Source organism: Seriola lalandi, unplaced genomic scaffold (assembly GCF_002814215.2).
Source record: "Seriola lalandi dorsalis isolate HSWRI2012SDOR001 ecotype SW California unplaced genomic scaffold, Sedor1 jcf7180002054957, whole genome shotgun sequence".
Taxonomy (NCBI): Eukaryota; Metazoa; Chordata; class Actinopteri; order Carangiformes; family Carangidae; genus Seriola; species Seriola lalandi.
In genome coordinates, this window is record NW_019525508.1 from 176,870 (window position 1) to 188,622 (window position 11,753).

Genomic DNA, 11,753 nt, shown 5'->3' on the forward strand with positions numbered 1-11,753 from the left:
GGGGGGGGGGGGGGGGGGCAGAGCAGCCGTGTGAGTGTTAATGCTTAAACACCAAAACAAGAAAACAAAGAGTCTATCTGTGAGAAACCGGGTCGCTGTAGAACTCCAGCACAGCTCCAGAGCTTCAGCAGAGCTCCACAGAGTTTCAGTCGGTGTTCTGACGGAGATGGAGAGAGGAGAGAGGAGAGAGGAGAGCTCTGCTCCAACATACAGAAGAGTTAGAGCAGAGCTGAGCAGGTGTGTCATCTGCTTTCTTAAACTGAGTGATGGCTACTACATCTCTGCAGACACACACACACACACACACACACACACACACACACACACACACACACACACACACACACACACACACTAAGATAAAACCTAGGGAGATTGCTGTGAGACTGACTGTGACATATTACATACTGGCCGAGCCTGTTCAATACTCCACAGCAGATATCACAGCGAGCCGACACACATTCATCTGTGGCACCTGCTGTGTGTGTGTGTGTGTGTGTGTGTGTGTGTGTCATTTATCTATAGGCTTTAGCAGCCAATTAGTACTCGTGCATGTGTGTGTGTGTGTGTGTGTGTGTGAGTGAGTGTGCAGCAGTTGTGTGTGTGTGTCAGAACTGGTGGCCATTAGTGGAGACTTTCCTGCTAAAGAGGTCTCTCCTCCTCCTCCTCCTCCCTTCATACTCACTGAGCAGATGACATGATACCCCCCCCCTCCTGCCCTTTCCTTTCTATTCCTTTGTTTCCTCCCCTCCCCTCTCTCTCCTCGTCTCACCTCCTCAGCTCTACCTTCCTCCAGCACTTTCCTCAGAGCTGACTTGATTTGTAGATATATTTCCAACCACATTTCTATCTGATGTCACAACCAGGTAAAGCACAAGGACTAAAAACCAGTGAGCATCTTCCCTTGTTACAATGGCAGCTTTTTTTCTCTCCTTCACATTAAAGTGACAGGAGGAAGGTTTGACAGCTGTCAGATGTTTTTTCTTTTAGCATGTTTAAAAGACGTCTTCAGGTGCATCATTTCCAGCTGCTGACCCGGAGCAGAACCCGCTCAGGTTAACATCTGGAGGAGCCAAGACTCTGCAGCTCTATAAAATATTTCTATCATAAAACAATATTGTTTCCTGTCAAATGAAGTTTAGAATTAAAAGTCTAAAGGCTGATACAGATACAGACATGTGGTGTTTGCAATTTTACTAATGTCTTAAAAATGATAATCCCTGATGTGAAAATCATCCATGTGGCTCCTCGTCTGATTCTCATTCATATTCAGTTTGCTCGACTGTTTTCAGGAACAATAGCCCGACTTCCCTACAGCAGATCATTTAAATTTTATCTTCACCTCACTCTGCTGTCCTCTCCTTCCTCTTCCTCCTCCTCCTCCTCCCCCCTCCTCTCATCGCTCCCCTCTCCTAATACCCCCAAACACAACAATGTTTTCTCCTCCTCTGTGATAAAATCCCTCTCGTCTCATGCGCACCGGCACTGTATGCTAATGCGCCGCAAAAGGAAGCTCAACTTTAATACAGTGAGGAGTGTAGCTGCATACGGAAAGAAATCTGCTTTGACAGCAATGTCCTGTGAAGACAGCTGGTGGCTGGGTGAGAATGCAATAACACAAAAAGGTTATTTGCCCTGCGAGGGGGCCGTCCGCACAAATATTATTGGGTCCCCCACCTTGTGTCAGCGTTTTTCTCTGTCTCATTAGGACTGAGCCTGGATCGGTGACTGTGTGTATATAGGTGTGTGTGTGTGTGTGTTGTCTTTTTCCTTTTTCAAATGTTCATGTGATAAGACTCCAAGTGTGACAAAGAGACACAAACACATGCAGAATATAAATGCTACAATTTACAAATGTCCCCTAAACGCCTCACATGCAGATTCAGTAAATGCTATAATTTACAAATGTCCCTTAAACGCCTCACATGCAAGCAATGGATAGTCACTAGCCACAGCACACATCATCAGGGGCCCCACTTGGGGGGGTTGAGCAGCAGCAGTGACTGTATAGTGTCTTTATGGAAAGCTTAAGGGGGTTTACAGTTGTCATTGGAAAATGTGCCAATATGAGGGGCCATCATGAGCCCCCCTTTTCATCTTGGGGGCCCCAAACATTCGCCTGGTTTGCCTCTCCGTGTGCTTCTGCGATTACATTAGGTCATATAAAATCTGGATTATATGGCATGTGTGGAGCCTTGGAAAGTGCGTCTACATTTATCCAAAGGCAGATGTCAAAGATCCTGGTGAAGAAGAACGCCAGATCTTTATATTTGGCCGCAGGCGAAGTTAACAAGACTTTGCCTGGAAGTAAAAAAAAAAAAAAAAACTGTGCCCTGAAGACAGTGACCTCATCCAATCACCAGAACCCCTTTATCCAAAAGCTCAGCCAGTGTGTAATTAGCAACCGTTCAACGTTTCAAACAGTAAAGGGTTATCTAACATCCAAGGTCAAGAAAGGAGTAAGCTCATTTTCTATACGTAGCGAATTCCCCAGATAAATGGCCGAGTCTATCTGAAAGCAAAGAAAATGTCAAAGTTTTAAATATCACAGCTTTAGCGAACATCCGGGGTCGAGATAAAAGTGCTCTGCATTAAGTGTATCCAATGCAAAAACATTACTGCGCGTCAGCATTGCAGCGTGGACAGTTAGGGGAAGAGTGCAGGCAATTACGGCCGGCATTAGCCCGCTACTTAGTCCCTATCTGGCACCCCTGGCTTTCAACGGCCAAGCACTCCCAAAAGGCCAGGCTGACATTTTCAAGAGAAAAATGCCCTTCTGAGACGCCCCATCTAATTACCCCGGACACACACACACACACACACACACACACACAAAGAGATGGGGAGTGTGCACACGCACGGCAGGGTGACCACCATAAGATTGAAGATGCACGCAGGATGTATATGTGAAACACAGGATGCATGCGAGGCGGGAAAAGAATTTCAGGAGCAGGAGTTGAAAACGATTAGAGCAGCATGAAGTAAGATGGAGGCCGGTGAAGCAGCACAACACTCTGCTGATGAAGGCGAAAGAGGAATGTTTGGAGAGTTTTTATTATAAAATGAAATGTCCACTATTTGAATAAATTAATCTGACAAAATGATTAATGGCACGGAGACATAGTAGATGCGGATTTCACAGCACAGAGAACGGCAAGAGAAAGTTTACTACGTGGAAAAGAAGTCAACACTCGCAGTGTGTTATTAGATGGAGACGGTAAATCTTGCAGGTCGACCTTACAGCGACGGCGGCAGCTGCAGTTGGTAGATTTAGGACACGCACACTGATGCTCGGACCTCGGAGGATTTGGGACTTACTGAATCCGTTGAGGTCCTGGTTGGAGGTGGAGAAGGGGTCGTCTTTGTGCAGGGTGCTGACTTTAGTGGTGCTCTTATCAGCCGTGGTGACCGGACCCATCTCCCTCTGCTGAGTGGAGCTGCTGGCCGTCTCCTTCTGCTTCTTCGCCAACTTCCTGTGGTGGCATTAACGCACACGCACACACACACACACAGATATATTTACACATGGAGACACAAATACGTGTGTAAATCCACATTCAAAGCACAGATACACAAACAAACAAACATCACAGGACTAGAAACTACTGTGAGTCATGGTGAGTAATGTTGTTTAAAACATGCAGTGACTCAAACACGAGGATGATCGTTGAGTTTTATGCATTGCAGAATCCAAAATCCATTTGTATTTAACCATTTTATAAGGAACTAGAATCACCGCCTCGTAGGTGTATCCCTCCGCCAACCAGCCAACTTACAGGAACGGTCACAGTCTCTCCTTCTTGAGTTTTGTGAGGTCACTGTGACCCTGAACTTTGACCTTTGTCCACCAAATTCTAATCAGTTCATCCGTCAGCTGAAATGAATGTTTGTGCCAAATGTGAAGACGTTCCCTCGAGGCGTTACTGAGATATCGTGTTCATGAGAATGAGACGGACGACCCACAATGCCTCCGTCCTGCCTGTCGCCGGCCCCCAGACATAAATCTAAAGACTGTGTATGTCATTTTTGGGAATATCACTGATCAGATGGATGATCAGTGTTTAAACTTTTAATTATAGAGTTATATGAGACTGACTCCAGATCTGTGAAATGAAACTGGCTGTTTTTTTCTTTAAGTTCAGGACTTTCTTCATTCTAGTCCCTTCAGCATTTCTGTGCTGAATATGTTAAAGTTACTACGTCAATAATTAACATGAACAGACTGTTGATGTCTTGCCTTGAAAACCAGGCTGACATAAGAAAAAGCATCAAAAAAACATTTTAGTTTTGAAATTCAGTCGTTATAAAGGCCCTGCCCTGAATCTGTGTCTCATACAGTCAAATCACGTTCATATATTTTATAGCTCCTCCGGTGTAAAGGTCTGTGTCCATGTGTAGTGTGATTATAGATCAGCTCTAGCTTCTATATTAATACTGTGAAAGTATCAAAGCCTCAGTCCACAGAGAAATGCACACAGCCTGTATTCAGAAACTGAGCCTTAAAACCAGCCGTCAGGACTTCTGGAACTTTGTGATGTCACAACAAAGCAGTCACCAAGCCCCGCCCATCTGGACCCACCATCCAAACCTCGCAGGATTAAGTTTCTCCGCGTGTTTTTACTGCAAATCTGCTATATTTTTATTGGATCACTCAGAAAACAGTCAGCCAATCAGAAGAGAGGCTCAGAGCCTCCTCAGAGAGGAGATGTGAAACTACACTGAGATGAACCACAAAAATATCTTCTTATGGATCAACACTAAAACATAAAAGAAGAAGGAAATATGGAGATTTAAAAAGAAAAAATAGAAAAAAAACAAACACATGTTCTAAATATTTTTGTCATCAGGTTTAGAGCTTCAGTCTTGGTCCTTCAGTAAAAACCGTCCTCACAGCGCCGACAGAGTCGATTCACATTACCATACGATGCAGCTCCATTTGCAACATGACTCTCACTTCTCTATGACCAACTGGGAGAAACTGCGGCCCCATAACTGTTTGTCGGACGAGCTCAGGGTTCGAAATGTTTCTCCAGAGCAATTAAAGCAGAGATGGGACAGATGATGTGATTCAGAGGGGAGAGGTTGACATTCAGCTCTTCAGTAACATGCGGGGCTTCTACAGTGGCTGTAGATAATGGTAAATGTAGTTGTAGCAGTGTGACTGCTGATGAGACGTCCCCCGAGTGTTGTTGTAAGCCCTGTGATTTGTTTCCTTCCATTTACTCTTCACATGTCACAACATCCCATCTGCTGGCCATTTTAGCACGAGGCTATTCTGAGTTTTTACCTTCGGTTTCAGGTCCACGGAGACGCCAGATGGCAGAAATGACAGCGAGCCATTACAATCTGACACGGGGCCGGCGGATTCACCAAAGCTTGCAGGAGAGGCACCATGAAGCAGATTTTTACTGTCTTATCTCCAGAAGTGGAAACTGTTCTCTGAACCTGAACATACTGGAAGTGATAATTAGCCAGGTTCGTTTTACTGTGAGTACGACTCGCGTACAGGAAGCACTGCCGCTTCTGACATAATGAAATGAAGTCACACGATAAAGTGCAACTTAAACAAACACATCTCCTGTCTACGAGGACCACCAGCTGAGAAGACGTCAACTGCCTTCAAATCAAGGTCGGCACATAACATCACTAATATGTGTATCAATAACACATCGTTTCTCCAGCAGATTTATCTCCAGCTGAGTCATATATAAATAAATAAAACACCTCACACGTCCTCCAGAATCCACCTTCTGCAACTTAAAGTATCGAACATTCGGTCACGATTGGCTCGCAGTGGGCTCAGTGTGTGTGTGTGTGTGTGTGTGTGTGTGTGTGATCACAGGCTATAATGCAGGCATGTGTATGTGTGGACTTGTTTCTGTGAGCCAACACTTGATCTCCTTCGAGGCTGTTTGAGTACTGCATGTGCTGGACATTCAGTGTTTTGGCCTGTGTGTGTGTGTGTGTGTGTGTGTGTGTGTGTGTGTGTGTGTGTGTGCGAACACGTGGCTGTTGTATCTGGCTGCTTGGCGCTCACTGGCCAGTGAGTGGGAGCGTTTCTCGGTAACCTATCACGACGCCACCTCGTTCGCCCGTTCACGTGTCTCTGTAGAACGGCTCCGTCCTGCTGCGTCACTCCAAAAATGCAAATGGGTAAAAGTACAAAATGCGACTTCCCCACAGAGCATCGCTCACATCTTTCCCGCAGTGACTAATCAACTTTCTCTGAACAAGTCTAAAAGCTTTCATGAACCACTTAAAGGTTGAGTCAGTACAGCGCGGCGTCTGTAATAGAGAGGAGGGAAATGAAAGTGTACTCTGATGAAGTTGCAGAACATTTCTCAAAGTGACATCTGCCACGGAAACACAGCTGGTTAAACATAATGAACATTGTTGCTCCTACACGACTCATGAGGAGAAAGTTCTCACCTGTACTTTAACATTTAACTTCAGACACACACACACAGAAAGCTCGTGATTTTCAGTTCAACTCATTTTCACCAATTTCTAAGTTTTCTCTGCTGCTACAAGAAGAGGTAAAAACAACAGTGACGGGACACGCCGGCGGCTAGCTGGTTAGCATGCTAGCTTTAGAAGAAGAAAAAAGGCGTGAAAGAGACAAGAGTTAACACTGGTGTTTGTTTCCACCTCTGGAGACAGATGTTGGTGAGTAAAGGAAAGAAGTTTGACGCTGAACTCAGAACGTTTCTTTCAGACCGGTGAGAAACGGTAGAGCTGCACAAATCATCCAGTCATTGCCAAATCGCAGGAGCTGCAATGTGTTTGGTACAAACACCAGCAAAAAGTCACGTGATCATCATTTTTATATTATTTTTTCAGTGAAAACGCAAAAATGACCACTCCTACTGAAATACTGGCTCATATCGCGATCACAACAATCGCAACGAGACTTTTATTACGTATCGTTCAGCCGCAGCGAACAGCTGTTAATGCTAACGTCAGCTATGTAGTGTTAGCAAAACTTAGAAATAGCTCCTTCAATAAAATCAGATCTTATTCCACCACAAACCCAAAATCATGTTTCTGTTCCACCAGAGGAAACTGATGTCTCACTTTACACGAAACATCTTTAGACACGTCAGAGAAGGCTTTCAGTCGTTAACGTCGTCAAAACAAATGTGGATAAATTCCCTGACGTACTGCACATGACGAGGCCTAAACATTCGCTACGTGTAAAAACAAAGAAAAGCCTTGGTTAGTCTGAGAGAGGACATGCTTCCCTCTGGCCGGCCTGCACGTCCTTTGTCTTTGCTTCACTGCGTAAACAGGAGCGCCGCCTCCTGCAGCAGCACTAAACGCTGGCGTCGGATGTCAATGATGTGCTGCAGAATCGATCGATATGAACAGGATTCCTGTGGCTGGTGCTTATTTCTGCATTTCGTGCACATGTGCACGTGTTAGTGTGGTGTGTGTGCGTGATGTTGTGTGTCTCTGTGTGTACGTGTCTACATTGGCTCGCACAAAACTGGCAATAAATATGTGTGTGTGTGACTGAGATGTGAAATTAAAGCAGTAGCGTTGTATATTAGTGTGTGTGTGTGTGTGTGTGTGTGTGTGTGTGTGTGTGTGTGTGTGTGGGATCCGATGATGAGCTGTACGCCCTTCAGTACTTAACGAATTCAGCCAAGAGACAGGGGAATGATTATAAAGGCAGAGATGGAGCAGAGGGTGGGAAAGTGAACAAGAGACAGAAGGAAAACAAATGAAACTGTTGAAGAATAAACTGGGAAAAGCAGCCGGGGGAAGACGAGGTAGAGCGAGGTGAAGATTAGAGAGAGCGAGAGAGAGAGAGAGGAGGAAAAGTGCGAGATGGAAGAGGAGGAGGAAAGGCCAAGCAAAGTTTCTCCCATAATCATTTCCGTCCATCAACCCCTAGATTCAACCTTACTCTACTCCACACCAATTTACAGGCAGCGGAGCCACAAAACCTCCTGTGTGATTGGAGCTTAGAGTGGCCTATTCCTGGCTGTCTGACTGCACGGTGACAGGAAGTGGGCAGGAAGAGGAGGAGGAGGAGGAGAGCAAAGAAAAGAAAGCCAAATGGAAAAAAGATGAAGAGAGAATGAAGAAAAAGAAGACTGAGTGAGTGAAGAGGATGGAGGGGTGAGGTGGGGGAGGGGGTAACAAAAGGAGAGAGGCAGGTCTGATGTAAAAAGGAGAAGAAGGAAAAGCAACACACAGAAACTTGTGACTTGCAAGAAGTGAGACCCCCCCCCCCCTTCACACCTCCACCTATCACACGTTCATCCCGTTAATGGACTCGTTTAAATGACAAATTCCTCGCATATTGTGAGTGGCAATGAGCACGACATAATCCTTCCTTAATGAATGTCACGGCGGCAGTTCATTAAGCGGCGAGGTTAGCCTGCCGGGTGCCGACTGCGGCGGGAATCATGGACTACTTTGTGCCCCCGGCGACGTTAATTGCAGGCCGTTTGATGTGTCGATAATGAGCGATGCGTGGATGGATACGTTGTTCTTGTGTATGTGTGTGTGTGTGTGTGTGTGTGTGTGTGTGTGTTGACGAGCTGAGCACGTCCCCTGATGAGTTTGAGAGGAGGCGTTATTACTGAGACACACAAGATGAGAAAGAAATGGAGTGAGGCGAAGCGGGCGATACTTCTGCTGAACTCTGGAGCAAAAAAATTAAAAAGTGTTTTTTAATTGTTGCTCATTTGATGCATTAAGTGTCACGAGGACGCGACGGCTTCATTTCCCAAACACCGGAATTCCATTTTGTGAAATTCATTACTGATGTTCATCATTCGGTGTTTCTGAAATTTGGAGGATGCAGTTTTTGTGACTCTGTGAGCTTTCATTAATTCCTCCCATCTCATTACGATTTGTTTAACCTTTGATATTCAGGCTTCTGGCACAATCCTCACCTGTGTTAGCTGGGCGTGTCATGTATTATTGTTTTAAAGGGAAGTTAAACCACTAAGAAAAGCCAGCATGTGACATGGAAGTAATATTTTATATTTATAGGAACAGCTCAGCTGGAAGTTTCTGCTCAGCAGACTCGGAGGAGATGCTGTCACTGCAGGACAAGTTGTGCTGACTGCAGCAGATGTTGGTCCACACATCAAGGATGTAGGATGTGAATGACTCTAATGAAGAGCGCTGCGCTCAGTAGTTTGAGATTATAGCGATTATAATGGTTGTGTGTTCTCGTTTGACCGAGCTGTGAGTCATTTTTGACACAGAATGCATTAATCAGGTGCTAAAGGTGCTAAAGATGCTAAAGGTGCTAAAGGTGACGTGTGTAAGAATTTCCTTTATCACTACTTTTTAAAATGTACGTTCTGAAATGCTGACATTTAAATGCAGTTCAGTTTTTTTGGGGGAAAAAAAGCCTAATTGTGTTACAAAGAACCTAAAGAGACATTTCCATTTGTTTTCATTTACTGTTAGCAATGAATAAGCTGGTGTTACTCGCATTTCACAATCGCTATCATCAGTGGTGATCCTAGTGTGGAGGTCCTCAGGCAACGAAGCCCATCAAAGAACATCACAATATGTCCCCTAAACGCCTCACATTCAGACTGTCGGTAGGCGCTACAATTTTCAAATATCCCCTAAACGCCTCACATGCAGACTGTCGGTAGACACTATAATTTACAAATATCCCCTAAACGCCTCACATGCAGACTGTCGGTAGACGCTATAATTTACAAATATCCCCTAAACGCCTCACATGCAGACTGTCGGTAGGCGCTACAATTTACAAATGTCTCCTAAACGCCTCGCATGCATCAGTAGACGCTAACTACAGCACACATCATCAGGGGCAGCACCAGTGCATTGTGTAGTGTCTTTATGGGAGGTGTGAGGGAGGGGCCATAAGGGGCTCCTTTTACCCTTGGGGGGGGGCCCCAGATGTTTGCCTCTCCTGCACCTCTGGCTGTCGTTAAACAAAGAGCCAAAGATGCAGTGTTTCACATAATTCTGTCTTTTACTACGTAGACTTTGAAATAAAGGAAAGTTCATTTATTCGAGTGATAATGTGTATGAATATCTGTAAAGACCCCGAAGATGAAACCTGTCAAAGTGTCAGCTGAGGTCAGACCTTTGTGCCATTAACAACTGAATTGGTGTTTTCCAGATACAGATGTGTATCGCCACAGGTATCGTATCAACCTCTGACAGAGGCCAAAGGCCGCCAGTATTGTTCTCTTCCTACAAAGTAATGCATGCTGCGGGAATCGCAATTATTTTAGCAGAAGTCTGCCAAGTCGACGGGGCCGACCTTAAGGCGTCCAATCAAACACGGGCAACGACATTTGTTTCACTTGTCGAGGGATTGACAGAAACTCCCGCGTGGTGTCAAAGAACGGCCTCAGCCAGTCGCTCGGCAGCCAGACAGCTCAAATATCCTGCAGTCATCCCCGATTGCTGCCGCAGTCAGTCACTCCAGGATGACAGCGGCAGCTCCGGAGGAGGCTGCAGGCGAAGCCCAAACAAACTTTCATCTGCGTATCACAGGATTTAGAGCCAGACCCGGAGAGGGAGCCAGAGATCGAGGGATACAGAGAGAGGTGAAGAGAGAGAAAGAGGCTGGGCAGAGAGAGAGAGAGAGAGAGAGAGAGAGAGAGAGAAATCCCTCTCTCATCTCATCTCTCAACAGTAAACATCCTTGGGCTATAGCTGTGTGTATGTAGGCATGAGAGTGTGTGTGTGTGTGTGTGTGTGTGTGCAGCTGCTGCTTTGTGTTGTAGCTGCTGACTGTTTTCTGTGGTTGTGTGTTTATATTAGGAACCAGAGTCCAGTTGAGGCTGGTTCTGATACTGACATCTGAAAACAAAAGAAATCTTTTTCTCTCTGTAAATCCGATCGTCACGTATCGTTCACTATTCATTAACATATTGTCCCAGGAATCTGCTTCCCAGTAATATCAGGCGACTGTGACATATTGGTGAGTCTCAACGAAGGATGTTTCAGATTAGTAACCACGGGCGACCTGATACCACATGGGCTCAAACGCCCTGAGCAGCGAGCCCCTGGTTCGAATCCTAGCCGGCTGCATGTCACTCCTCCATGTTCTCCCTGTATTTCCTGTCTGTCTCTATCAAATTAAGACATAAAATGGCAAAATGTTCATTTCAGTAAGAGTTTTATCGTCTGTTTATCGTCTTTTACCGTGTTGTGTGTGTTTCTATACGGCATCAGTTCCCTCTAACCTCGCTCTGTAACTCCGCCTTATTTCTTTCCTGCCTCTGATTGGTTTGTTAGAGCACTTTGTGAGCTCTGTTTTTAAAGGTGCTGTGTGAATAGAGGAGGTACGATCGTGGTCTGTTCATGCAACCAGACGTTCTATTGAACAATTTTTCATATTACTGTTGATTTAGTGTCTGACGCCGGAACGCATCGCTGTCGTTTCATCGTCCCGGCGTATTTCTAACTCAACTTTAACATATAAATAACGGTTCTGTGTCGCCGCTGTGTGTTTTCTGTGTGTGTGTTCAGCGTTTTGCACCAAGACTTTGACTTTGAGTGGTTCACAGAGATATTTCTGAGGGTGTGAATAATTTCTCTTTTTTATTTTAGGGCAGCTTAATAAGAATGTAGACAGGCATATATTAGTATTTTGCTTACTTTATTATTTTTATTTTTTTCTGTCTATATTGTTTAAATATTTACTGATTTTGACTCTGACTTTGGCACTTTAACTGAGGAATGTGTGTTTCTTCTTCATGTGTATGTTTGTGTGTCTCTCTCTCTCTCGGGGGGGGTTG

The 11,753-nt window shown here is 45.1% G+C and overlaps 1 protein-coding gene across 1 annotated transcript in view; it reads right to left on the reverse strand.

Annotated features, from left to right (window-relative positions):
- ptprt (protein tyrosine phosphatase receptor type T) overlaps window positions 1-11,753 on the reverse strand; it is a 314,644-nt gene that overhangs the window by 72,156 nt on the left and 230,735 nt on the right. Inside the window, exon 20 of the mRNA XM_087170691.1 lies at window positions 3,319-3,473. Coding sequence (XP_087026817.1) covers window positions 3,319-3,473 — 155 coding nt within the window. The remainder of the gene's footprint in view (window positions 1-3,318; window positions 3,474-11,753) is intronic.